We start from the raw sequence: 24,418 nt of genomic DNA, 5'->3' as shown, positions 1-24,418 counted from the left end.
ATCGCTGTCTTTGATAGGAGACTGGCCCTCTTCAGGGGTGTAGCAGCATACTTTTATTGTCGAACCTTGAGCGCTGCGCTATGCTAGTCGGAGCCTCATAAATGACTCTGGGAATTTATGGAGTGCGCTGAATGAAAGTGTCTGACTCATCGTTTAGCTATGTCCTTTGTTTGCACTCGGCTGTGCGCTTTGTCATTTTGCATTAGAGCATTGGTCCTGAGTCTCTGACTTCTCGGGAGTTTGATCGAGTTCCTCTACGGCAGCCTTAAGAGGTGAACCGGAAAGGGTTATTGTTTGATCGGCAATTACAGTTCACGTTTTTGGTTTCTTTTTTCTCAAAGTGCAGTCTTGGTTAAACCGTGACTGATGTTTCGTGTTTAAAAAACAGGGAAATGCATCGTCGTGTTTGTCATATTTCTTCTCCATTTTCATATTTCATCTTGGGCTCAGACCTGGCACTAACATTAAGTTTCAACAACGGGTCTGAAATGTTTTATCGGATCAATTAGACCACATTCACAGGTAATGAAAATTGGATGTGACCTAGTCGCATTTGTACCGCACACCAATGAGACTGCTTACCCACCTGTCAATCATCCACTACATTAAAATAACAAACTATATGTATGTTTACATGCGGCTTTAAAATAAAACAACGATTTTTTAAATACATACATACACGTCTTTATGAATTGGGAAATGTGCAAATTGATGCACAAAAAAAGCTTTCTAGACACTTCTGGATATGACCAAACCGATAAGCATCTGTTCCATAGTCCGTAGTAAAATGATTACATTTGAAGGATGATAAATAAACAACTGATGTTCAAAATCTGAGACCTCCCCCTGATCACAAGTGGTCACACCAGACGTATATGTGAGATGTTGGTTATCACCAGGTGTAAATAGTGATGTGTCTCGGCTGACCACCTGTGGATCCGAGTAAACAGGGTCTTTGTCATCCTTGCACCCAAATCTCGATGACGTTAAAAAGACCTTAAATGAGACGCGTGCCATCCTGCACTATGGCTTTGGTATATGCATCGCATACGTTTCTTTTCTGTCTGAGCTAAATTTAGAAAGGGCCGGTGGGGGTCTCAGCAGCGTTTCATTATTCATAACGTGAAAAAGGAGCTAGTTCGGTTTCACCCTCTTTGAAAGTTTTGAATCGACAGGGGAAGGCAACAGCATGCGCTGGCTCACCGTAGACAACAGCAGGACAATACAAAAACCTTTAGCTGTGGAAAATGTTTATGCACTCTTTCTGGTAGTCAGACTTGAGAAAAATGTCCAGTTAATGTTTGGTTAAAATAATTGAGATGTACTTTTGAGAAGTCATTTTTTTACTATTGCAGTGACATTTATACATTTTAAGTGGGCCACGATGTGGCTGTTCATGCATTCTTTTGCTTTTGTGGAAAATGGTTTAATCCTGTTAATATGTTGCACAAATCAGATTTCATGTGGAATGTTCCTGATAATCTGAGCAGAGCTGAATTTGTTGCATAACTGCTGCTGGAGACAACACCACACAAAATACTGGCTTAGCCCTGGAACTGAAAGCTATGTGAAATTGTGAAACATGCAATTTGTTGAGGACACAAAACCAAGTTTTATTACATAACTTTTATGATAATAGAAAACTGGTTTTGGACGGTTATGAAATTGTTATTCACAAATTTACATTTATGCATTTTGCAGTTTTTTATACAAATTGATTTAAAGTGCATTCAATTCATACATTTCTTTCATCAGTGTATGTGTTGTCTGGGATCGAACCCATGACCTTTGTGTTGCTAACTTGAGCTACAGGGAACAACCCTGCTGAAAAAACAATAAAAAACCCAACAGAAACCATTACAGAAATTCTAATGGTTTCCATTAAAATACCACCATTAGTTTTTTCCATTTCCTTTTTTTCCATTTTGTAGTGTGTTTTGGGCATTTTTCCATTTGGATTTAACATCCCACCAATAGAATCCTTCACATACCAGTAGAGCCATTACAGTTTCCATTAAAATCAATACAAATACCTTTAAAACCATTATAACTTCTTTATCCCTGTAAAACCATTAAAACCCTTACAACTTCCTTAATGGTTTCTATGGTTTTTTCAGCAGGGACTGCAGCAAGGAATTTTGTAATGGTTTTAAAGGAATTGTTCACCTTCAAAATTAAATTCTGCCATCATTTACTCACCCTTTTGTCATTTTCTTTTTTCTGCAAAACACATGGTCTCTGTTGTTGTTTTTCCAGCAGGGAAATTATTTATGCATATTGCATATGCACATATTAATGCAAAAATAATAAATTTTAACATAAATAAAAATAAATAAAACATTTAAATAAGCATTAACAATCCCAATAAAACATATTTGCAATAACCCCAAGCGGCCCCTTTGTAATGTACGCTTAAATCTGAAAGACGTCTTTCTTTTCAATTCATTAGTCTGGCTAGCAAGTGCCAGCAAACCTTTCTACTGAAGTTAGGCCAGACTACTTTGTTAGCATTAGCGAGCGCCCGCTTATAAAAGTTTCAGCGGCGCTCTTTTTCGGCCAAGTGAGCGTCCCTGTCGCTCAACCGTGATCCAGCGATCTGGGTTTGGAGAGCCACAGTGTGTTGCCTCAGAAACCTCCAGGCGATGGGTCAGCAGGACCTGTGGAATGCCCGGCTTGGGTTTCCGGCTATTGTGTTCGGCTAGCGCACTGGAGGTGAATAGCACGACATTCCTCTGATGCCCCCGCCCCCCCGCACACATACTCGAACCACGCTCAAACTCTCAGCGGTGTGCTGGAGTGACATCCTTCAGAAAATAGCCCACCGGGCGTGAGGTTCAGACGTGAGACAGGCTTTGAAATCTGATTGTGGTTGTAGACTGACAGTTGGGTTCCCTGTTTGGTTTTGCAGGCAGACTAAACCTCTGACTTTTGCCGACTGTATTGGAGATGAGCTGCCTGTGGGTTGGGAGGAGGCCTATGACCCCCATGTTGGAGCCTATTATGTCGACCACAATACCAGTAAGTGAAAGCTGAGCTGGACGCAGCCCACAGTATGTGTGTGTGTGTGTGGAGTACTCAGTGTCTGTTATGTGATGTTGTGGGTTTAATTGACCAATAGACAGAAGTAACAGTACATTACATATTTATATTGACATGAATGAAAACAAGTCTATGATGGATTGATGTAAAGATTAACACCAGCAAAAAAAGTTTTGGGCCAAACATTTGTAAAACTATTCTTAAAGGAATCGTTCACCTTCAAAATGAAAATTCTCCGCCTGTTGTCATTTTAAACCTGTATGATTTTTTCTGCTGCAAAACACAAAAGAAGATATTTTGAAAAAAGTTGGTAACCAAAAACCGTTGGTCCCCATTGACTTCTATTGTATGGAATGCAACTCAATGGGGACCAATGGTTTTCTGTTACCAACATTCTTCAAAATATCTTCTTTTGTGTTCTGCAGAAGAAAGAAAGTCATACAGGTTTGAAATGACAAGAGGGTGAGTAAATGATGACAGAATTTTCATTTTGAAGGTGAACTATTCCTTTAAATCTCATTGTAAATGTGATGATACTAGTAACGTCAAAAACTGGAAAAAAAAACAAATAGGAAATAAAGGAGTTATGTAGTGACCCAAAAAATGTTTAACAAATCAAAACCATTGAAAATACATTGAATGCATGAAGAACACACCCACACACAAACTAGAAATCCAACTCATTTCTTTATTTTCATTTGTGTCAAAGTAAATATGACGTTTGCTTTCAACCCTGTTCACATTTTTGTCCTCCTCCGTCAGAGAGCACCCAGCTGGAGGACCCGCGGGCCCAATGGCAACGCGAGCAGGAGGTCATGTTGCGGGACTACCTCAGCGTGGTCCAGGAGGCGTTGAGCGCCCAGAAGGAAATCTATCAAGTCAAAGAGCAGCGACTTCGTCTGGCCCAGCAGGAGTATCGGCAGCTAAATGATGCTTGGCGGGACAAGTCCTCCTCACAGACCAGCTGTAAGATGACCATTTGGTCCTTCATTGTCCAAATTGCTATTACCTTGACCTGGACAGTTCATGGCATCCTTAAAGGGACAGTTCACTTTCATAAAAAATCTGTCATCATTTATTTACCCTGTGGTTCAAAACCTGTATATGACTCTTCTGTGGAACACAAAAGAAGATATTTTGAGAATCGCGTCCATGGTTTTGTGACCATACAATTGAAGTCAATGAAGGTCAGCGTTGTTTGGATTCCAACATTTTTCAAAATATCTTCTTTTGTGTTCTGCAGAAAACAATGAAGTCATACAGGTTTGGGATGACATGAGGATGAGTAAATGATGAAGGAATTTTCATTTTTGGGTGAACTGTCACTTTAACAACAAAATAAATTGTGTTGTGAACTGTCATAATTTGAAATGTGCATCATCGGAAGAGATAACAGAGCTACAGCCATGCTCTCGATTCCTAAGAAACGTCATCTTTAATTAGCTTGAAAATATTTGTGCAACCCAGCCAGTGACCTGACTAGCCAAACATCTAAAAAAGAGAATGCATGTTGTTATTACATGGTTAACATACTGTGTCATCAAAATAATTCTTTACTTCAAATGAAGAATTTACCCAAAATTGAAAGTTATGTCATTGTTTACTCACTTAAGTCATTTTCTTCCAGCTGAATATTATTGAATGTAAATGAATGTCTATATTTGATATGATAAGCTGATATGACAAAATACTTAAAGGGACAGTTCACTAAAAAGTGAAAATTCTGTCATCTTTTACTCACCCTCAAGTTGTTCCAAACCTGTATTTATTTCTTTGTTCTGATGAACACAAAGGAAGATATTTTGAAGAATGTGGGGAATGAAATAGTCCCGGCGCACCATTGACAACCAGAGTAGTTCTTCTACTATATTAGTCAATAGTGCCCCAGAACCATTTGCTTACAAACATTCTTCCATTTATCTTTCTTTGTGTTCAGGAAAACAACAACATTTTTACAGGTTTGAAACAACTTGAGGGCGAATAAATGATGAAAAAAAAATCATTTTTGGGTGTAAGGTTCCTTCAAACACAGTGGAGGTGTGAAAAGGCGAACAGATTTTTCCAATGCAATTACATTGCAGAGTGACCTATTAAGTTACAAAAAGGACAAAAAGTGTCATAAAAGTAACCTGAGAGTGATTTAAGAATGAATAATGACATTCCTCAGCTATCATGTGGCGTAAGATGACTTGGGGTAATAAAATGTATGAAATGCATTGTTTTAAGTGATTTTTTGATAATTTTACATAAAAGCGTGCACCTGCATGGAGATTCTTCACCGTTAGCAAATCTTTTCTTGTCTCATGGAAAAAATGACAAAATGTGAGTTTGAAGCGCAGTCCCGTTATTATACCAAATGTAGATTTATGACACATTTTGTGACTGTATAATAAATCGCTACGGAATTCCAAAACCATGCCAAGTGCTTTGAGATAAGATAACGCATTTGAACCTTTATCTTTCCTACAGTAAATTCCAGGTCCTCATCAAGCAGTAAATACGACCCTGAAATCCTCAAAGCGGAGATTGTTACAGCGAAAAGCCGGGTAAGACGCTCTTGCACCTGACACGAGCCTTTGATCGTGTGGTATGAATGTTATCTTGTTTATGCAAGACGTGGATTGCGTTTAATGTTCGCTACATGTAGATGTGATGATGCGCATTTTTTTCCGCTGGAAGCGAAATATGAGATGTGGTAATTACGCGCCCCTGTCATTTTCTTTTAGGTAAACAAGCTGAAGAGAGATTTGGCTTGTATGAGACAAGAACTGCATTATAAGGAGCAAGGTTTTGAGACGTTGAAAAAGTAAGTGTAACTTGACCTTATTACATGGTCGAGATGACCGTTGCGGCGCGGTCTGAAGACAACTCTTCTTTGTGTGGAGCAAAATATTTTTGATATCTAGATAAAGTCTGACTAACTGGTTGTTGGATGACTAGCCAACAATGTTTTTCCCCCCGCTGTGACATGAAGTCATAAAGTCTTAGATGGGGTTGTTTTTATACTCAAAAGTGGCGTTAAGATGCCCGGCTGATTCCTGTTGACTGGCTCTCTCTCGTTCTTTTGCTGGAAGGAATGTGGACAAACCTGTTCATCGAGTCGGCGCGTGACTTACCAATGACTCGCCGTACAACAAAACCCCCCTCATATTCCCGGCTCTAATGTCATTCCACAAAGTCTTACGCAAAACATTCAGCAGAGGTGCATCGAAACGTTTTGCCAGCATTGCGTCAAACCTTGTACCTCGCTCGGTCACTCGGCCTGCGTCGTGAATTTGCTTGCGGGTTTATTCCAAACTAGTTTTGCACAGTGACTTTGTGTCTTGTTTTAGACAGTCCTGATGACATGGCGGGAATTATAGCTGCAGCGGTTTGCACTGTAACTAGTCACTATAGTTGTTTTTGGGTCATTCCAATTTTTGTTCGTTCCTCTGAGATACTGTTGGCACTTAGGTAGTCAATCATGACATTTCCAAAATATTTAATTTTTTAAGAAAATGTCACCAAAAGATGAGTACTAGAAAATAAATAAATGAGAATAAATAATAAATATGAAAATCAAAGTTGTTAAAAGTTTATGATAGAAATGTATGTGACATCGCACATTACTCAACTCCCTGACACAACAGATATTTCCCAAACTACATCAAAACACAAATGAAAAGCAAGCATTTAAGATGTACTGTATCATGTAAAGAAGTTCTTAGGGCTATCAAAGCGATTAATCGCATCCATAATAAAAGTTTGTTTACATGTCTGTGTACTTTGCATATAAATTTTGTATTTATAAACACATACACATACATGTATATGTTTAAAAATATACTGTATATAAAAATGAATAAACATTTATTAACATTATATTTCCTAAATATGTGTACATGTGTATGTGTTTATAAATACAAAAGGAATATATTTATAAATATCTGCCTGATTGTAGAGTGGAGAATGGGAAGCGGCGACCTGACAAGAGCTGAGATGATAGAGCTGGATAAAGAAGGACGCGGTCACCTGACACGTCTTCACCACAAAATTTCAAATGCTATTAGATTATGAATGATAATCTTAAACTATAATTTACCTTATTAGTAAGTTTATTTATTTTATTTAGCCTTGTTGTGCAAGCTCTCTGGAGCTTGTGCAGAGGCAGCAGCTTTTGCCAGAGGGGAACTGGAATCCCCTGGTTGGGCCTGGGCTCTCCTGAGTTTTTTTTTTCTCGATTGGAGTTTTGGGTTCCTCGCCACCGTTTGCATACTGTTTTTTGCACTATTTGCCTGGCCGGGGGGGCTGCTTTATAATTTTAAAGTTTTACTTAATTAATATTGCATATAGGAATTTATAGTCGGTTATATTTGACCTGTGCTTCTCTGTCCTTTATCTTAAATGTGTGGTCTCACTGAGCGTGTGTGTGTGCATGTGTGTGTGCGTGTGTGTGTGCGTGCGCGTCCGTGTGTGTGTGTCTATGTCTATGTGTGTTTTGTATGTGGGTATGTCTGTCTTCTGTGTTTTCAACTTTTTCTGGTTTTTGCAGGTACAACTTTAATTGTTTTACTTGTAGTCAATATGTCTTATGTACAGCTGCTTTGTAACAATGAAAATTGTAAAAAGCGCTATATAAATAAAGTTGAGTTGAGTTGAGAATATGCACAGTGCACAGACATACTGTATATTATGTAAACGCAAACTTTTATTCTGGATGCGATTAATTGTGATTAATCATTTGACAGCCCTACATTTGAACATTTATAAAATAGAATGATTTTTTATTTCATGATATTTATGAATCAAAAATTTTCTGCACATGATCTTACATGTGTAAAGTTGCCCTGCGCTGGTGTTCTTAACACCGTTATGATTGCTGGTTGTTTATAATTTCACTTTTTGAGGCTTGCAAATGCATACAAATGATTTTATCTTTGTTAAACGTCTGGGTTTTATCCATCCTGGGGTTTATAAATATGTACTGTATGTCGAGGGTTTTTCTCCATCATTTCATCAACTGGTGGTCTGGATGTGTGTTATATATTGGTTCAGATAAATCATTATCCAAATAATATTTGGGTTATTACATTTTTCAAAAGTGACCAACTGCAAATGTTGCATGCGCGCGCCCACCACTTTCTTTCTTACTGTGTGTTTCTTTTGTCAGAATCGATCAAAAAGTGTCCAGTACCTCACATGGCTACAAACTGCATGAAGCCCAGGCCATCCTGAAGGAGGTGAAGACCATTAAAGATGCCATCAGCTCCGGAGAGAAGGAAAAACAGGAGCTTATGCTGGTAAAACATTTACAGAAGACCATGTGTTCAGGGGGCGTGGTTAGGGGTGGGCGTGGCTGAGCAGTGCCCATCCAAAAAGCAGAAAATTAGCACAATGATGTTTTGGCCTAGATTGAATTTAATGCATGGTCAAATTGGTTATTGGCTATTTTGACGGTGTCACATGACCCGAATTTAAAAAAATGTAAAAGAGGTCATGCATTTTTTTAAAAGGTCATTGAATTCTACACAGTTTAGCATCTCGATTGAGGAACAGGAGCACAAATGCTGCTTCTAAGTAAAAAACCGAGAGCTTTGTTAAACATCTGTCTGTTTTTGTTTGACCTTGTCTGGAGCAGCTTTTCATTTCGGTGACAATACACATTAAACTTAATTCCAATGTATTCCTATAGCTTTTTTGACAATTTTGGCATTGTTGTGAGGCAGATTTACAGAATATGTATTAGTGCAGACAGTATAGAAATAAAAAGAAATCATTAAAAACAGGACAGTTCAAATTTTGTTGACTACCACCCCACATACTGTATCTGAATGTTCGCCCCTTGAAGGCATCCCGGTAACGCCATTGCACATCGCCAATCCTTCATTTAACCCTCAGTACATTCCCAGAGCATTGTCATTATAAAAGCAATGCAAACAGCACCCAGGTCACGAAAGGACAAAACGCTACACCTGAGAGTATTCTGAGAATGGACAACAGCCACATTCCTGCATGCTTTCATCATTATCGCATTGTGGAATAACGACTTCATGTTTATCTCCGTTTTTACAGGTACTTTCAAACACGGTAAAACCCCAGAATCTCTAAGTACATACTGGAAAAGTATGCAAACTAACTTAAACAAATAAAAGCCGTAGCAAACCATTTTTGCCGGCGAATAATAGCCGGCAATCTGACTGTCATAATGAGGTAATGTGTTTGGCTGTGAGCAGATAAGGAGTGGCTGACTATGTCAGGTGGGGCGTTTCATTGAACATGACAAATGGAAACCGCAGGTATTTGTGCTTTAGACTCATAAATATGCGTGTGTGAATGTTTGACATAGTTATGGCTGCATTTAGACGTATAGACACGCCAGGCTTTGTGATCCACAAGCCCCTTTGGAGAAGGGTGTGGGGCGATGTTACTGTTATCTGTGGCATCGTATATCGTAGTTATTAGTAAGAGTTTCTTTTTATGGCTAAATATTACAAAAATTTCTTATTAGGGAATTATCGATATTAAAATGATTGGAAAACAGAACTATTTCACGTCAGCTATGCAAAATAATACTTTAGAATCGACGGGAAAAAACAAGCGATTATTTACATTTACATTTAGGCATTCAGCAGACGCTTTTATTCAAAGTGACTTACAAGAGTGAGGAAACAATGAGGCGGTGGTTATAATACTTTTAATGTCGTTTATGTTGTTTGTTTTTACAAGTGTGAAATTTCCTTTTATGTGGATTCTTGAATGTTGTCCTAAAGAAAATATTTGCTCATGTACTGTTTGCGCCTTTACCGTAATGCAGTGTATGCACGAAGCAGGTTTTACTAGAGACTTAAATTTCGTGCGAGTTTGTTCATGCGTTTGGAATTGTTGCTTGCAGTAACGTAAATGTACCAGTTTGTTGTTAAGGCAACAGACAATATTTGTTTTACCTGACAACCTCAAGCCCTGTCAAAACATTTGTTTTAATATATCGCGCAAGTCATTTAAAGAAACATAGTTTGTTATACACTGCCCGTCCAAAAATCAAGTCACCACCTGGATTTAACTAAGCAGAGAGGTAAGAGCCTCCCATTGGATTGGAGGTCTAGGTTCAGCAACGCTATGTGCCCAATGAATGAGGTCAGCGGACTACCTGAATATACTGAATGACCAGGTTATTCCATCGATGGGTTCTTCTTCCCTGATGGCACGGGCGTATTCCCGGTGGTGGGGCATTATAAACGGCTGCCTCTTGGAGAACAAGAAGGGGAGAATTTTGAGTTTTTCGCGTTTCATCATTCGTTTTTTTTTCACTTTCTACATATTTTTTGACCACCTGTTTTAAGGACCCGAGTTACGTACAGTAAAGCTGTTTACAGAAATAGGAAGTGATTTGGCACCAGAAATGTTTTCCGAACATCTCGGCATGTATGCCACCACGATATCTCTTGAGAACACAAACCTCACTAAACCCCCCGTTTCCATGAGTAATATTCCCTTTTCCTTCCTTTTGTCATCTTTAATTCATCATTTCTTTTCCTCACACTGCTGGAAGGCCATATGGAGAAGGCAGGCAGTGCTAAATAATGCAAGTCTTTCCAATGTCCCCCCACCACAGCTACCAGAATTGTGTGTGTGTGTGCGTGCTCGGCTGTATCATGAGCCCCCTGAGTTTCACGTTTCTGTGCTACGATAAAACTCTCATCTCTGCAGTCTCGCGGCTCGTCCTCGCTCATCCCTAAATAAAGCACAAGGGTGGCTTTGTTCTCGTCTATACAGAAAGTGTCAGACGACTGAATCATACACCTGAAGTTGTCTGCGGTCTCAGTTGTCTTCTGACTAGAAGTGTTCTGAATGCGCTATGCCTTGTCGATAAGCATGCGAGAGAATGATAAACAGTGAGGGGAACCACATTTCTCAAAATGTCGTCTTTTGCTTTCCACACATTTATAGAGTCACACGCATGTTTTGAATTTGAATGACACGAAGGGAATTTTTATTTTCGGGTTAACACCCCCTTGCACTCACTTGTTCATATACAAAAAGTACATTGAAACACCTATAATCTATACATTTATTATACAAATATTTATTTTCTCATAACTAACTGATGTTATTGATGTAACGTTGATTCTTCAATGGATGTATGCCGTAAAGTCTAATCTTATTCATATAAAATGTAGAAGTAAGAAAACAAATTTTAAATAAATGCCACTTTCTGTGATGCAATGATATTCATACATTTGAAGTATTGTAACATTAAACATCGCTAGACTTTATTATTGTGTTATGTTTTTAGTATTAGATGAATTATTGTGCGTATTGATCTGATTGTCGTTTTTCTTCTGTTGTAGAGACTGGCCATGCTGAAGGATGGTTTTCAGTTAGATTATGGTTCTCAGTCTGATCTGTGGGCCAGCAGTCCATCCCTGGCCAACTCGAACCTCTCTCTGCCCCGCCTGTACTCAGACGCCGAATCTCAAACGGACGTACCTGTTGAGGTGAGACACGATCTTCATCTCGGCGTTTTACATACTCTTAAGTGATACATGACCAAAAGGCATTTGTGAAGCTTTTCCCAATGTGATTTGCTGTTTTATGATTATTTCTCTCATTGTGTTTCCATTCGCATCAGTTTGTATCAAACTCAAATAAACTGGCAGAGAAGGTACGACTGAGCCTGAAATATGAGGAAGCAAAAAGAAGGTGAAGTATCTGTTACTTAAAAATAATAACCGAATAATAATAATCAATTAAATTGACTTACAGTATTTTAAAACGTCCAATATCTGCGTCTCTCTTTCTACCCTTTTCTCACTTTACCATTTTCATTCTATGATTCCCAATCAGGATTGCAAATATCGAGGTCCAGATTGCCAAACTGGACAGCGAGGCGTGGCCGGGCCTGCTGGACCCGGAGCGGGATCGCTTGATCCTCATCAACGAGAAGGAGGAACTGCTAAAGGAACTGCAGTACGTGAAGCCGTGCAAGCGCGCGCCCAGCGACGCGGAGAAGATCGAGTCGGAGAAGAAACGACTTGAGAAGGATCTGCAGGCTGCACGGGACAACCAGAGCAAAGCACTGACCGAGAGGTGAGATCATCCACCCGGCCCGCAGATCTTCACGATGCTGGACAAACTTCAGCACATAGTTTGATGATACAGCAGATTGTGTACTTTTTGACAGAATGATGAATAAATTAGATTTCATGTAAAGAGTTATCAATGATGGTCGCCAACCACCCCTTGCAGAATCCAAACCTGAACCCTGTCGGACCCCCTCCCAGGTCTTTAACCACTAAGCTCACTGCATAAAAGAAACGATTTGTTTCTGTTTAGCTTTTTCAGTCCAAATATAGCTTTTTTTTTAAAATCAAGATTACTTAAGAAGCAAAATAGGGTAATATATTAGTAAAAGACATTAAGTCTTGAATAAACTTGAATTGAGTTGTACTTATTAAGTACTTATTTTAATTTGAATTAGGCATTTATTTTTATTAGTTTTTTATCCATAACCTACCTCGCTTAATTTCAATACATACACATGCATATATGTGCTTATAACTTTCGCAGTGCTACATCTAGGCTGTAGAATCCATGGAAGTTTTTTCAAAGTACATTGCAGTTTTTCGCAAGCTCTCAGCATCCGTGTTGTGGAAAAACAACAGGACTCCCATCTGAGAAGCTGCAGCTGTGCTCTCAATACGTCAGCGGCGAGAAAAACACACAAGAAAGCAGCAATTATTATTTAAAACCAACCACGAGTGAACGTGCAAATGTTTGCTAAAAGCCCTTTGCTAAAATGCCTGCGCTCACATACTGTAGGTCTTTTGCATTATGCAAAACCAGTAGCATAGCAGTAACTGTGTCTCCTGCGTGTGTCAGCCATTATAACTGCACGACTCTATAAAATGGCAGAGGTTGAGTGTCATGTATGCAAATGATTCATAAAAGTCTGCAGGTGTCTTGCTAAGGAGACTCGTTCTCTCACAGGACACCTGTGTTTTCAATTCAGGTTGTCTAGGAGAGGGAACCAATTAACCTTTCTCTCTCTCTCTCTCTCTCTCTCTCTCTGTCTCTCTCATTCCCCTCTTTCGCTGCAACTCTTTCAGTTATTTGAACAAGGGCCTTGTTGTCGACTTTCGATACTGTATCCTCGGTTAGCTTGGCGTCTACACTCTTCCTGTAACTTGAGTTGCTCAGACTCTGGATCTGGGTTGAACACAATGGGTGCCTTCTTCGGTGCTGCCATTTAATAACATACCAACATCATTTAATCAAATTAAAAGAAATCAGGATTACATAAAAAGTTGGTTTTGACCTATACAACCAAAATTAGTTTAGTTGTTTATCTGCTGAAAAAAACCCCAATAGAAACCACCACAGAAATTCTAATGGTTTCCAGTACAATACCATTATGAACCATTAGCGTTTTCCATTAAATCTATTACAAAATTCCTTTTTGTAGTGTGTTTTTGGCAGTATTTCAATAGGATTTAATGGTGTTTTTTTGTTTCCCATCTGCCAGATAACACCCCACCAATAGAATCCATCAAATTCCAGTAGACACAATTATTAGTTTCCATTAAAACCAATACAATTCCCATTATAACCATTAAGTCAATTATTTATTAATCAAAATATGTATATATTTTTTGGGCAGAGTTCTATTGGTTTTTTTTTCAGCGAGGGTCAGATCAGCCAAATAAAATATTTAAAGAGTACATAACTAGGGATTTTTAAGGTCCTACTTTGGTTTATGGAGTGTCCAACAACAAGTTTATGTACATAGAAGGTGTAAAAACACTATTATTTTGTTATAATAGGCAGTTATTCTTACCTTACTTCTTGACTGACTCTCAAATGATTCGTTCCGCGATTCATCTGTCTAATCCCCTCCTTTCCGCTAGCCTAGTCTGATGTGATTGGTCAGATGGTCTAGTCTGATGTGATTGGTCTACCGTGAATGAGTCTCACGAGCTACAGTGTTTGGGGGAGAAGAGTGAATTTCTCGCGGGCAGTCCTAGCTAAACGTAGGAGGGGACTATATGTTGTGACGTAAATCCACGACGGTTCGCAAATCGGACTAGGGACGACTCGTTTGCGTGATTCAGAGTCGACTCCCTTTTTTCCAAGCCAATGACTTTGTTATTCATTCACCTTCGGATTTACAACTTGGCAGACTGCTTACTTTCAAACACGGCAACATTACACACTGCACGAAATGTCATTTTCATGATCTCATGTTATGTACTCTTTAACAAACCCAGTCTGCACCACGTGCACATTTAGCTTGAAATGACATTACAATCTGATTGTTAGTAATGTGTGTTAGTCTAAGCACATTGAAACATTTGGATCGATTGGAAGTTCATGCATTTCTTGTCTGTTTTCTTTAGGTTAAAGCTGCACTATAAGAGAAGCAAACTAGTGAAGGAACTCGAGGAAACCGTGAGGATGGCGTCTTCTCTCCACACCCAGCTAAAGAGGTATCAGTCACTCACTCAAATCTCTTTTATATCAATGATATTGTATTCACCAACTTTGGAAAATGTGTCTTTGCCTATTATTCAAACATAGCATTATCCCAGACAGGGCTTAAGCCTAGGCCCAGACTAACTTAAATGTTAGAGGTGTCTTAATCGAAAACAACTTGCATCTTAAAATATATCAGTGCGATTTTTTTTGTCTGAAGATGCACACAGCAATGTTTATTTGTAAAGTATGTTTTTAAAAAGACTAATTTAACCAAGGCTAGTCCTGGCTTAAACTCGTCCCTGTCCCGGGAAACCACCCCTTTGTATGTTTGTTGCGTGGCTGTGTTTGCAGTGTGAACTGAAGGTCAGATTTGAGAAGAATTTAAGGAGGCTTGGCAAAAAAAGGCACACAAAATATGTGCAATATGAGTCAAGACCCAGGAGAATGACTTTTTAAATCAAAAACAAGAAGAGGATCAACAAAATATGAATAATGGATTAAACTGTCGTCAGTGTATGATTTATTTGCTGTGATAAATACAGTAACCAAGTTTAGTTTACTACTTTTTGGACCATACACCTCATATTTTGATGGTGTGATCAAACCAAATGGGACATAAAGGGACAGTTCACCCAAAAATGGAAATTCTTTCTGGGTTTACTAACCGTGATGTCATTCCAAACCTGTATGACTTTTACAAAAGCAGATATTTTAAAGAATGTTGGTAACCGAACAACATTGACTCCCATTGGCGATCGTTGTATGGACACAAAACCACATTTCTCGAAATATCTTTGTAACAAAGTTCAATGTAGGGAAGGAAGGAGGCGGGAACCGGCGAACATTTAAACACTAAACTTTAATCAAAAATAAACAAACAATAACACGGAAGTAAAAGGCCGGCAGCCACCTCACGGTCGACTGCCGGCCACACAAACATAAATAAAACTTAACAGTTTCCGGGCCCGGACCTCTCTCCTCGGCAGTCCCGTCGCTCGTCCTCTTATGCTCCCTAGCTCCCCGTGAGGCATGCGGGACCGGTGCGCGTACAGCTGACACTCATTATCACTCACGCCACCGGCCCCGCCTTCCTGCCCCACGGCTCTCGTCCCGCCTTCCTCGCTACATACCCCCATCGCCCCTCACAGGCCGGGGGGTGCCACCGCACCTGTGCTTACTCCCCCCGGGGGGCCTCCCTTGAGAGCCCCAGCGCCTGGGGGTACGCACCGACGAGACGAGAGAACGGAGCCGGGAGCACCCCGAGCGACAGGGACGAGAGAGGGGAGAGAGGAAAAAAAAATAGTCCGGTTCCCCGACACGCCGTCGCTCGGTCCTCAGCCAGCCGAGAGGCTCTTCCTCGCGGTGCTATGCTGTGGTGCTGGACGTTCGGTGGACGGCCCGATCCTCCTCCGCCTCCTGGCGGCCGGCGATGGCTTCTGGCTGAGGGCAGCCGGCACTCCCGAGCTCCCTCCATGGCCGCCATCCCACCTCGTCCCAGGAGCACGGCCGCGGGCTCTCCGTCCCCACCGAATCCCATCGTTCCAGCACCACGATCTCGGGCAGCCGCTGGCGGACGCCCTCGTCCGCGCTGCCCGAACTCCTCAGCACCGCGAGGCCGCTCGGCGGCGAGGGCTCTTCGACAGCATGTCCCTCCTTCCTCCCGGGTTTCGGCACCAATGTAACAAAGTTCAATGTAGGGAAGGAAGGAGGCGGGAACCGGCGAACATTTAAACACTAAACTTTAATCAAAAATAAACAAACAATAACACGGAAGTAAAAGGCCGGCAGCCACCTCACGGTCGACTGCCGGCCACACAAACATAAATAAAACTTAACAGTTTCCGGGCCCGGACCTCTCTCCTCGGCAGTCCCGTCGCTCGTCCTCTTATGCTCCCTAGCTCCCCGTGAGGCATGCGGGCCCCGCCTTCCTGCCCCACGGCTCTCGTCCCGCCTTCCTCGCTACATACCCCCATCGCCCCTCACAGGCCGGGGGGTACCACCGCGCCTGTGCTTACTCCCCCCGGGGGGCCTCCCTTGAGAGCCCCAGCGCCTGGGGGTACGCACCGACGAGACGAGAGAACGGAGCCGGGAGCACCCCGAGCGACAGGGACGAGAGAGGGGAGAGAGGAAAAAAAAAAAGTCCGGTTCCCCGACACGCCGTCGCTCGGTCCTCAGCCAGCCGAGAGGCTCTTCCTCGCGGTGCTATGCTGTGGTGCTGGACGTTCGGTTGCCTAACGTGAACTTTGAACCCATTCAGATGCATTGCTTGATGTCAGTAGACATTCTCATTTATTTCTAAACTTGTGTCTGGAAGTAAAAAGTGCTTTGCCTCGCTATATATGATGTAATATCCCTGCAATAAGGAAAGTTCACCCTTATCAGACGAATCACCCTTTGAAGTCCTGAAACTGAAATTCCTGTTAACATTAACAATAGCCTTGCGCTTATTTTTTGTTATCCTCCGTGTTCAGTTGAGGCACATCAAAGGCGTGTTGCGTGGAGAAACAATCTCTGGTGCTTCTCTAATGAGCTTGCCATGCCTTCATTAACGTGTTTGCTTTAACCCAGAATGCATTTTGATGTGAATCCTGCAATAAGATAAGAGAGAGAGAGATACGATGGGGGTATGAATCTGCTTTACGATTAACCATTCTGTCCTTCCTCTCTATCTTTCCATTGCCGTCAAATTCAGCCTATCAGCAAGCACGCTGTCGTGTTCCTCGGGCAGCAGCCGCGGCTCTCTAACCTCGAGTCGAGGGTCCCTGGCCACCTCCAGCCTGGGCTCCACTTCCTCCCTCAGCTTCACCGACATCTACCTGGAACAGCCCGAGCTCGGCGACCCCGACTTTCAGAACAAACTGGACTCCATTTTGCAGGAGGGAAGCACCTCCGGCTACAGGCCGTCCAGCTCCATCACCACCATCCACGAGAACGAGGTCTCCTCCTGCAAGCCGGTCGGCGGGGGACCGGGGGTGGGCCAGCGAGCCCAAGCGCTGCGGCTGTCGGAGACGCCTCACTCCATGAGCTCGCTTTCACCGCGTTCCTCTCTGTCTTCTCTCTCTCCTCCCTGCTCGCCCCTCGTCACGGACGCTTCCTTCTTGTCGGGAGAGGCCTTCTCAGGTCCCGCCTCGCAGCTGGACTTGGATCTGCAGACCAGACTGATGGAGCTAAGGCTCGATGAGGACCAGCAGCAGGGTCAGCTGGGTTACCGCGACAACAAACAAGACAGCATCATGGCCGCTGTAGAGGCCTCAAAAGGTACCTGGCTCTTTGGTTCAACTTTGGTTTAGAAAAGCTCCAATGAAATGTATTTGTTGTGTAAACTAAACTTTATCACATTTGACTGGCCTCCAGTCAGTCTTCTAGTCTGAAATTGAAGAAACAAACACAAATCGGCTTTCAGATTTAGTTCGGGTGCCAGCTGAGCAACCCAGAATTTCACGTGAAACTGGAGAAAGCTTCTGAAAGTCTGGTTTGATAGGGTAGATTTGCCGCGCACACGCTGGAGCTCTTAAACCTAAAACCCATCCAGTGATGCCGTGTCACATTTCCACTCACCGCCCTGTGTGCTTGCAGATGGTGTTACGCAAATGAGAGCGTTGGGACCCGGATCAAAGAAGGCGGGAGTAACGTCTGCCGTGTCTGACGAATCGGTGGCGGGAGACAGCGGGGTGTACGAGCCCTCTGAGAAAAGGTGAGTCGCTGGAGCAAGCGGATGCAATAGGGAAGTTAAAAATGGTCATGATAAATGTAAGATATGGTGCGCCATAGAAAAAATACATTTTTTTATTTTTGCGGGGGAATTCAACTCTTGAATGGATAATTATAGTTGTCGTTTTACATTAAACATGAGCATTTTATATCTTGTTTGGTGTTCATTTTTGTTACTCATGAAATGAGAAATGTTCACAGGTCTAGTGGACTCACATAAAAAATTATGTAAAAAGCCATAAAAAGGCATGTAAAAATACTTTACACGCATTTTACTGTATCCCATTTACAAGCAACATAGACAGAATATATGGTTAATTTAGATAATTTACTTAAATTACATTTAAAAATTGACTTAAAAAGAAAAATCCATAAAATGGATGAAAAATTACTTTTAATTATATATAGATTTCATGGACCACTTTTGAAAATGTACTGGTCAACTACCTATTTTATTTTTTCACACTACACTTAAACAAAATACAATAACCGAATCAAAATGTTACATGAATATTTTTAAGATTTGATTTTATGTATGTTTAAAATACTGAAACTGGGAGGGCTTCTGGACCAGTGTTTACATATTGCGAAGTGGTCTATAGATGGTTTCAGCGGCAACAACAAAAACAAACGTTATGTGGCCCAAACTTAACTTCCGGTAGACTTCCGCAAAGATTCAATAACTGTTGAGTAGTTTTAATTGAATTTAATACAATTAATATACAATTAAATATTAATGTCAATTAAATATAATACAAATTTTAATATAGACCAATAAAAAAACAGACTGGAAGTTAATTTTGTGCCAGGCGCGTGCATCCAAAACCGTCTTTAAATCTAAAAACAATTGAATTGCTTTATTTTGATTAAATACTGAAATTGGACCACAGACCCAAACACCACACACCAGTTAACGAAAAAGAATACTAAAAAAATTCAAATATAAAGCTGTGCATTTTTCTAACACTGAGTAGTTTTCTACAAAACATATTCGAAACTATAAAACTACATGTAATTTCTGTCAACAGTACACTCAAAAAAAAAGTTGTTGAACGAACTTAATTAAATTAAGGAAAACTTTTCCACGAAATTGAATTACATTTCTCCAACAAAATCGAATTTGTTTGAAACAATTCTTTATAATCTTGTTGTACGAACTTAATTTTTTTTAGTAGTCTTGATTAAATTAATTTGTGTCACATACATGCATATTTGACATAAAACCAATATAAAAAACCCGATTTTATCGATTGGATTATTTAATGAAAGCACTCAAGAACATTTTTTATATTATACATTTTTAACATTAATTAGACATTACTTCATTTAACTTCAATAAGAAGATATTGAGTTAATAGAACTCAACAGAAATACAAATAAAGGATCATAACCGCCCACGACCTAACCAAAGGCAACGCTTTTCTGAACAATGATAACCACAAAACTCAAAAATATAACAACAATCATTTAACACGATAAATGAACATTAAACACTAACGAGTGTTTATTTTTACTGAAAAATGCATAAAATAACACTTATTTAAGAAAATAACTCTCAAAATGCAGTTATACGCAAAGCATGCTGGGAAATATAAGTCCTCTGCCCAATTGTTACTGTTTTATGTTAACACAACACAACTCCTTTATGTTGTCCCAACATGAATGGATTCAGTTATATGACTAAACATAAAAAAATCATGTTGCATGTTGTGATTTTCCAAAAGTTGTGTTGATTTAACTTAAGCAAGTTAAGTAAATTGAACAAACAGCAAAAATCATTTTTTTGAGTGAATAGATTTTTATAAATGCTACTTTTATTTGAAGTTTTGTTCTTAGATGTAAAGCTGCAATCTGTAACTTTTGCCTACCTATCGCCATCTCTGTTTGATACGTAAAATTGCAGGTTACTTTACTGAAGTACTACATACTTTTCTTTACGTTAAGTACAAGTTGCAGTCAAACTTAAGGGCCGGGTATACTTGACTTTCACAAACGCATCTGCACAGCTTCTTGAGCATACTCAATCGCAGACAAGCGCGGAAAGAAGAGTTCGACACATGCGCAGTATGTCACCAAGTGGACTCTGCTGATTCAACATTTTTTCGCGCATGCGCTGTTGTGCGCATTCCGGACGGGGTGTGCGGACGACCGTGGACCCTCCTGATGACGGAAATTACGTCATGCGGGCAGACGCCCGGACTATACTTTTGCCTTTACACTGCCTGAATAATCCGACATGACAGCTCAAATATGAATCATTATCTTAAACTTACCATTGCGAATTGGGTTAAGGAAACCTTCTGAACATCAGTTTTTTATGTGCTTGCTCAAAACATTATTTTTGTGTATTTTAACTAAAAAAGTGACAGATTGCAGCTTAAAGTAAGGTTTTTTTAATGACTAAATAAGTTTGGAGACAGTCTCTGGATGAGATGATAAGCAGGTGTTGTGTTTACTCCGACAGGCCTGGGCTTCCTGCCGAACAGCTTCTGAGTTTTGATGACGGGAGCTCGGCGAGCAGTGCTCAGATCAAGCTCGGACTGAAGTATGAAGTGAAGGAGAAGAGGTTCACAGTGTTAGTCATGCAGATCTCCAACTGCAGCTCTCTCTCCCTGCCAGCCAACCAGAACACGTGAGATCTCTTTCTCAGCCAGATTCATCTAAACTCGATGTGGAGACAATCATTTTAATCATCAGAATGTCATTCTGATAAAGCGTCTCTACAAGGACGTGTGCAGGGTTTTACAGATGGCTAACATATTCACTAGATGTCAAATTGTATATTCGCTCAAAACAGATTCTCTTTTTTAAGTACAAAGATTTCTCTTTACTCTGACTGTATGTTTACGTCTGACAGGATGTTGTATGATCTCTGATTGGTCAGGTATCTGTCATTGTGGCATGTAGATGGTATGCACTGTAAGTTTGTCTTTTGTTGGTGACAGATATGTTCGTGTGGTGGTCCTGCCGTGCTCAGAGCCCGTCCGCTGTCTCTTCCGTACCCGCGGCGCTCTTCCACAAGAGTCCTTAGAGTTCAAGGAGGCGTTCGGCCTGCAGATGTCATCCACAGCTGTCAGACAGAAGACCCTGCGCATTGACATCTGCTCCACCAGCAAATCTGGCCGTGAAGAATGTCTAGTGAGTGTTAAATCTATCACCAAAAAGTTACAATGTTGCTGTCGATCAATTGACATTACACTGCATGTACACCCGTTGGAAAAACGAAGAGACCATTTAAATTTTTTTTTTTAATGAATTTACTATTTATAGGTGTGTGTTTAGGTAAAATGATCATTTTTGTTTATATAATATAATATTTCTCTCAAATTTCAAATAAAAACTTATTTGCAGCAAATGAAAACCGCAGACACAGGTGAAAATAACAGAAAAGATGCTTTGTATTTTTTCAGATCTCAAATACTGCAAAGAAAACAAGTTCATATTCACTTTTAAGCAACACAACAGTCATATTTCGACATGTATTTAGGAAAAGTTCAAAAATAATTTTGTGATCACTTGGATTTTATCACAGTTTTCACGCGTCTTGTCATGCCGTCAGTCTTTCACATTGCTGTTGGACGACTTTCTGTCACTCCTGAGGTTTCATTTTGGTGAAATTCAACAGACGCTGGACTGGAATGACCACAATACATCTAGACATGCTGTTTTATTAACAAAGTTCTGGAGGAGCACGTGCAGATAACTAACCCGGCTGGTTTCCCATAACCAATCTTACCAATCATCCTATCAGCCCGGGAGCAAACCCTTACAAATAGACAAGCCGCCTTACCTTCACCATGTCTAGTGTCCTTCAGCACCCTCCTCCACCCACGTCTCCTCACCCACAGCTCAGCACCTTCCAGTTTAGAAGGGGGGGCGACCTAAGTCCGGGCACATACCGGGCCCGGGGCCCTCTCCCCGGACAAGGGGCGGCGCTCCGAGGAACCACCGAGCTCGGAGCCCTCTCCCCAGGACAGCACGACAAATACGCATAATATCTGTCCCCTATCCGTAGTTATTACATGCGAGGCGAACTCGTGAAATGCTGATTCATTGAAAATTTGGAATGGTCTCTTAATATATTTAGAATGCACTGTCGCTTTAGATAAAACGTCTTACGAATGCATACAGTTTTGTGTCGTACAGATATCATTATTTTGTGTAATATTATTTTATTAAAAAGTGTGTAAAGAATTTGATATCTATTCATGCTGTGTGAATAGAGGACCATATCATAGTGTTGTTGTGTGTTTCTCGTGTAGGCCGGAGCTCAGATCAGTCTAGCTGATGAGGAGTATTCAGAGGATTGGTGCACCAAGTGCTACAACCTCCTCAACTACATGTACATGCCAGATATGGACGGAAAGCACAAGGAGCAAGAGGCTTCCACGCTGCAAGAGCTGGTAAAACACACACACAAATGGTTTCCATTTTTATGGGGACTTTCCATAGACATAATGATTATTATACTGTACATTCAACTGCGCATTCTATTCCATAACCCTTCCCCTAAACCTAACCATCACAGAAAACATTTGGCATTTTTTAATTGAAAACATCACCATTTAGTATGCTTTTTAATTGATTTGCTTTACGAGGACACAGGAAGTGTTTACGTTGTTATACACTTCATTATACACATCTGCAAACCTCGTACACACACACACACACACACACCTAAAACACATTCTTCACCACAGCCAAATGAACTTTCTTGGAAGATGTCATACCAAACTGCTAAGCTCACAACAAGCAGTCTTATAAATTGTATTTTTCTTTTGTCTTCATGAGCATCAAGAAATGAAATTATTCTTGCTCAGACATCCTTTTGTGTTTCTTAACATTGTTGACAAATAATGACATATTACATTACGTTTATATGAGTTTTTTAGGTTTACAATTCATTCTGTCACAGCAAGTTTACGATATACACTACCGGTCAAACGATTTGGGACACTTGAGTGAATTATTTGAGAAAACGTTTGATCTGAAGGTATATGTTTAAATGTCTGAAATGAGTTTAGTAAACAATCGTATAATTTTGCAAACATGACAAAACTAACATTTTATTGAATAAGAAATGGTTTTGAAATGGATGACTTTGACTGAATAGGAAAGAAAGAAAATTGTTTAAAAAGCATCTCAGAGTAAGACCCCAAGAAGCTGCTTGATAATAAAATGACAATAAAACATTTCTGCAAATTCTAGTCAGAAGGTGACTACACTAAAGATGATGAAATATAATACGTTTTAATGAATTGATTTAGATTTTAGTTACAACATAATTCACATAGTTACCTTTGTTTTCATTCGTATTTTGATGAGTTTATTATTCTAAAATGTGGAAAAAATACGAACACATAAGTGTCCCAAAACTTTTGACTTGTAGTGTATTTACACATGATTTTGTGTTTGTAGACTTCAGTTCCCAGCAGCTCCGAGAGCACGGCTGCACAGCTGGATAACACTCCTCTGGAGGACTGGTAAGTTCCATAACCAGTCATGTGACACCTCTTTTTTCTTCTGTTTATTTAAAATGATTAAAGAATCGTTTTTAAAACGAATCTTTTTCCTCTCTTGTGGAAATTGCCACATTGGATATCCTTAACACCCATCCTTCCCTAACACTCAAATCTCAGTCAAACCAATCACAAAAGTACAGCAATACATCAAAGTGTAAACTGGGTGAAAAACGTGTTGTGACTGGATCATTTACGGTTATTCGCGATCGCTTAAACACATTTCTTGAAATTATGCCTCCTTTTCACGAAACTTTAAACACAAATCCATAACCTATTTTCAGGTCAACATGAAGCTCTCTTCTCAAAACCATTCAAACTGGCTGAAAAACCAAACTTTTCCCCCAGACAAGCCCTCAAAAACAGCAGTCTTAGACACTGGGGAGATCAATTCAAAACACAGTTACTAAACCTCTTATTGGGATTCAAGAATAATTTGACAGCTTAGTGTTTATTAGAATATACATATATTAGTGCAGATAGAGCAAAATGCAAGAATGAGCTTTAGGAAAAAATAAAAATAAAACATTACACTACTGTAAAGTAGATGAAGATGATCTTACAAGACAAGAAACGTTCAAAAACCAAAGAACAATATGAACTGGTCATGCAACACAATACGGTACACAACTGCACAAACAACATTTACATCCAGGCGTTTAGCAGATGCTTTTATCCAAAGCGACTTACAGAGAAGA

The 24,418-nt window shown here is 40.2% G+C and overlaps 1 protein-coding gene across 1 annotated transcript in view; it reads left to right on the top strand.

Annotated features, from left to right (window-relative positions):
- wwc1 (WW and C2 domain containing 1) overlaps positions 1-24,418 on the top strand; it is a 36,845-nt gene that overhangs the window by 2,658 nt on the left and 9,769 nt on the right. The window contains exons 2-16 of the mRNA XM_057359967.1: positions 2,909-3,018; positions 3,802-4,005; positions 5,509-5,585; positions 5,766-5,845; positions 8,189-8,318; positions 11,367-11,513; positions 11,648-11,718; positions 11,863-12,105; positions 14,412-14,501; positions 17,183-17,748; positions 18,067-18,184; positions 20,666-20,833; positions 21,147-21,339; positions 22,464-22,604; positions 23,620-23,684. Coding sequence (XP_057215950.1) covers positions 2,909-3,018; positions 3,802-4,005; positions 5,509-5,585; positions 5,766-5,845; positions 8,189-8,318; positions 11,367-11,513; positions 11,648-11,718; positions 11,863-12,105; positions 14,412-14,501; positions 17,183-17,748; positions 18,067-18,184; positions 20,666-20,833; positions 21,147-21,339; positions 22,464-22,604; positions 23,620-23,684 — 2,403 coding nt within the window. The remainder of the gene's footprint in view (positions 1-2,908; positions 3,019-3,801; positions 4,006-5,508; positions 5,586-5,765; positions 5,846-8,188; positions 8,319-11,366; positions 11,514-11,647; positions 11,719-11,862; positions 12,106-14,411; positions 14,502-17,182; positions 17,749-18,066; positions 18,185-20,665; positions 20,834-21,146; positions 21,340-22,463; positions 22,605-23,619; positions 23,685-24,418) is intronic.

This window comes from Triplophysa rosa, linkage group LG19 (assembly GCF_024868665.1).
Source record: "Triplophysa rosa linkage group LG19, Trosa_1v2, whole genome shotgun sequence".
In the NCBI taxonomy this organism is placed as follows: Eukaryota; Metazoa; Chordata; class Actinopteri; order Cypriniformes; family Nemacheilidae; genus Triplophysa; species Triplophysa rosa.
Note: the sequence above shows the minus strand (reverse complement) of the source record. Positions and strands in the feature narration are given on the sequence as shown.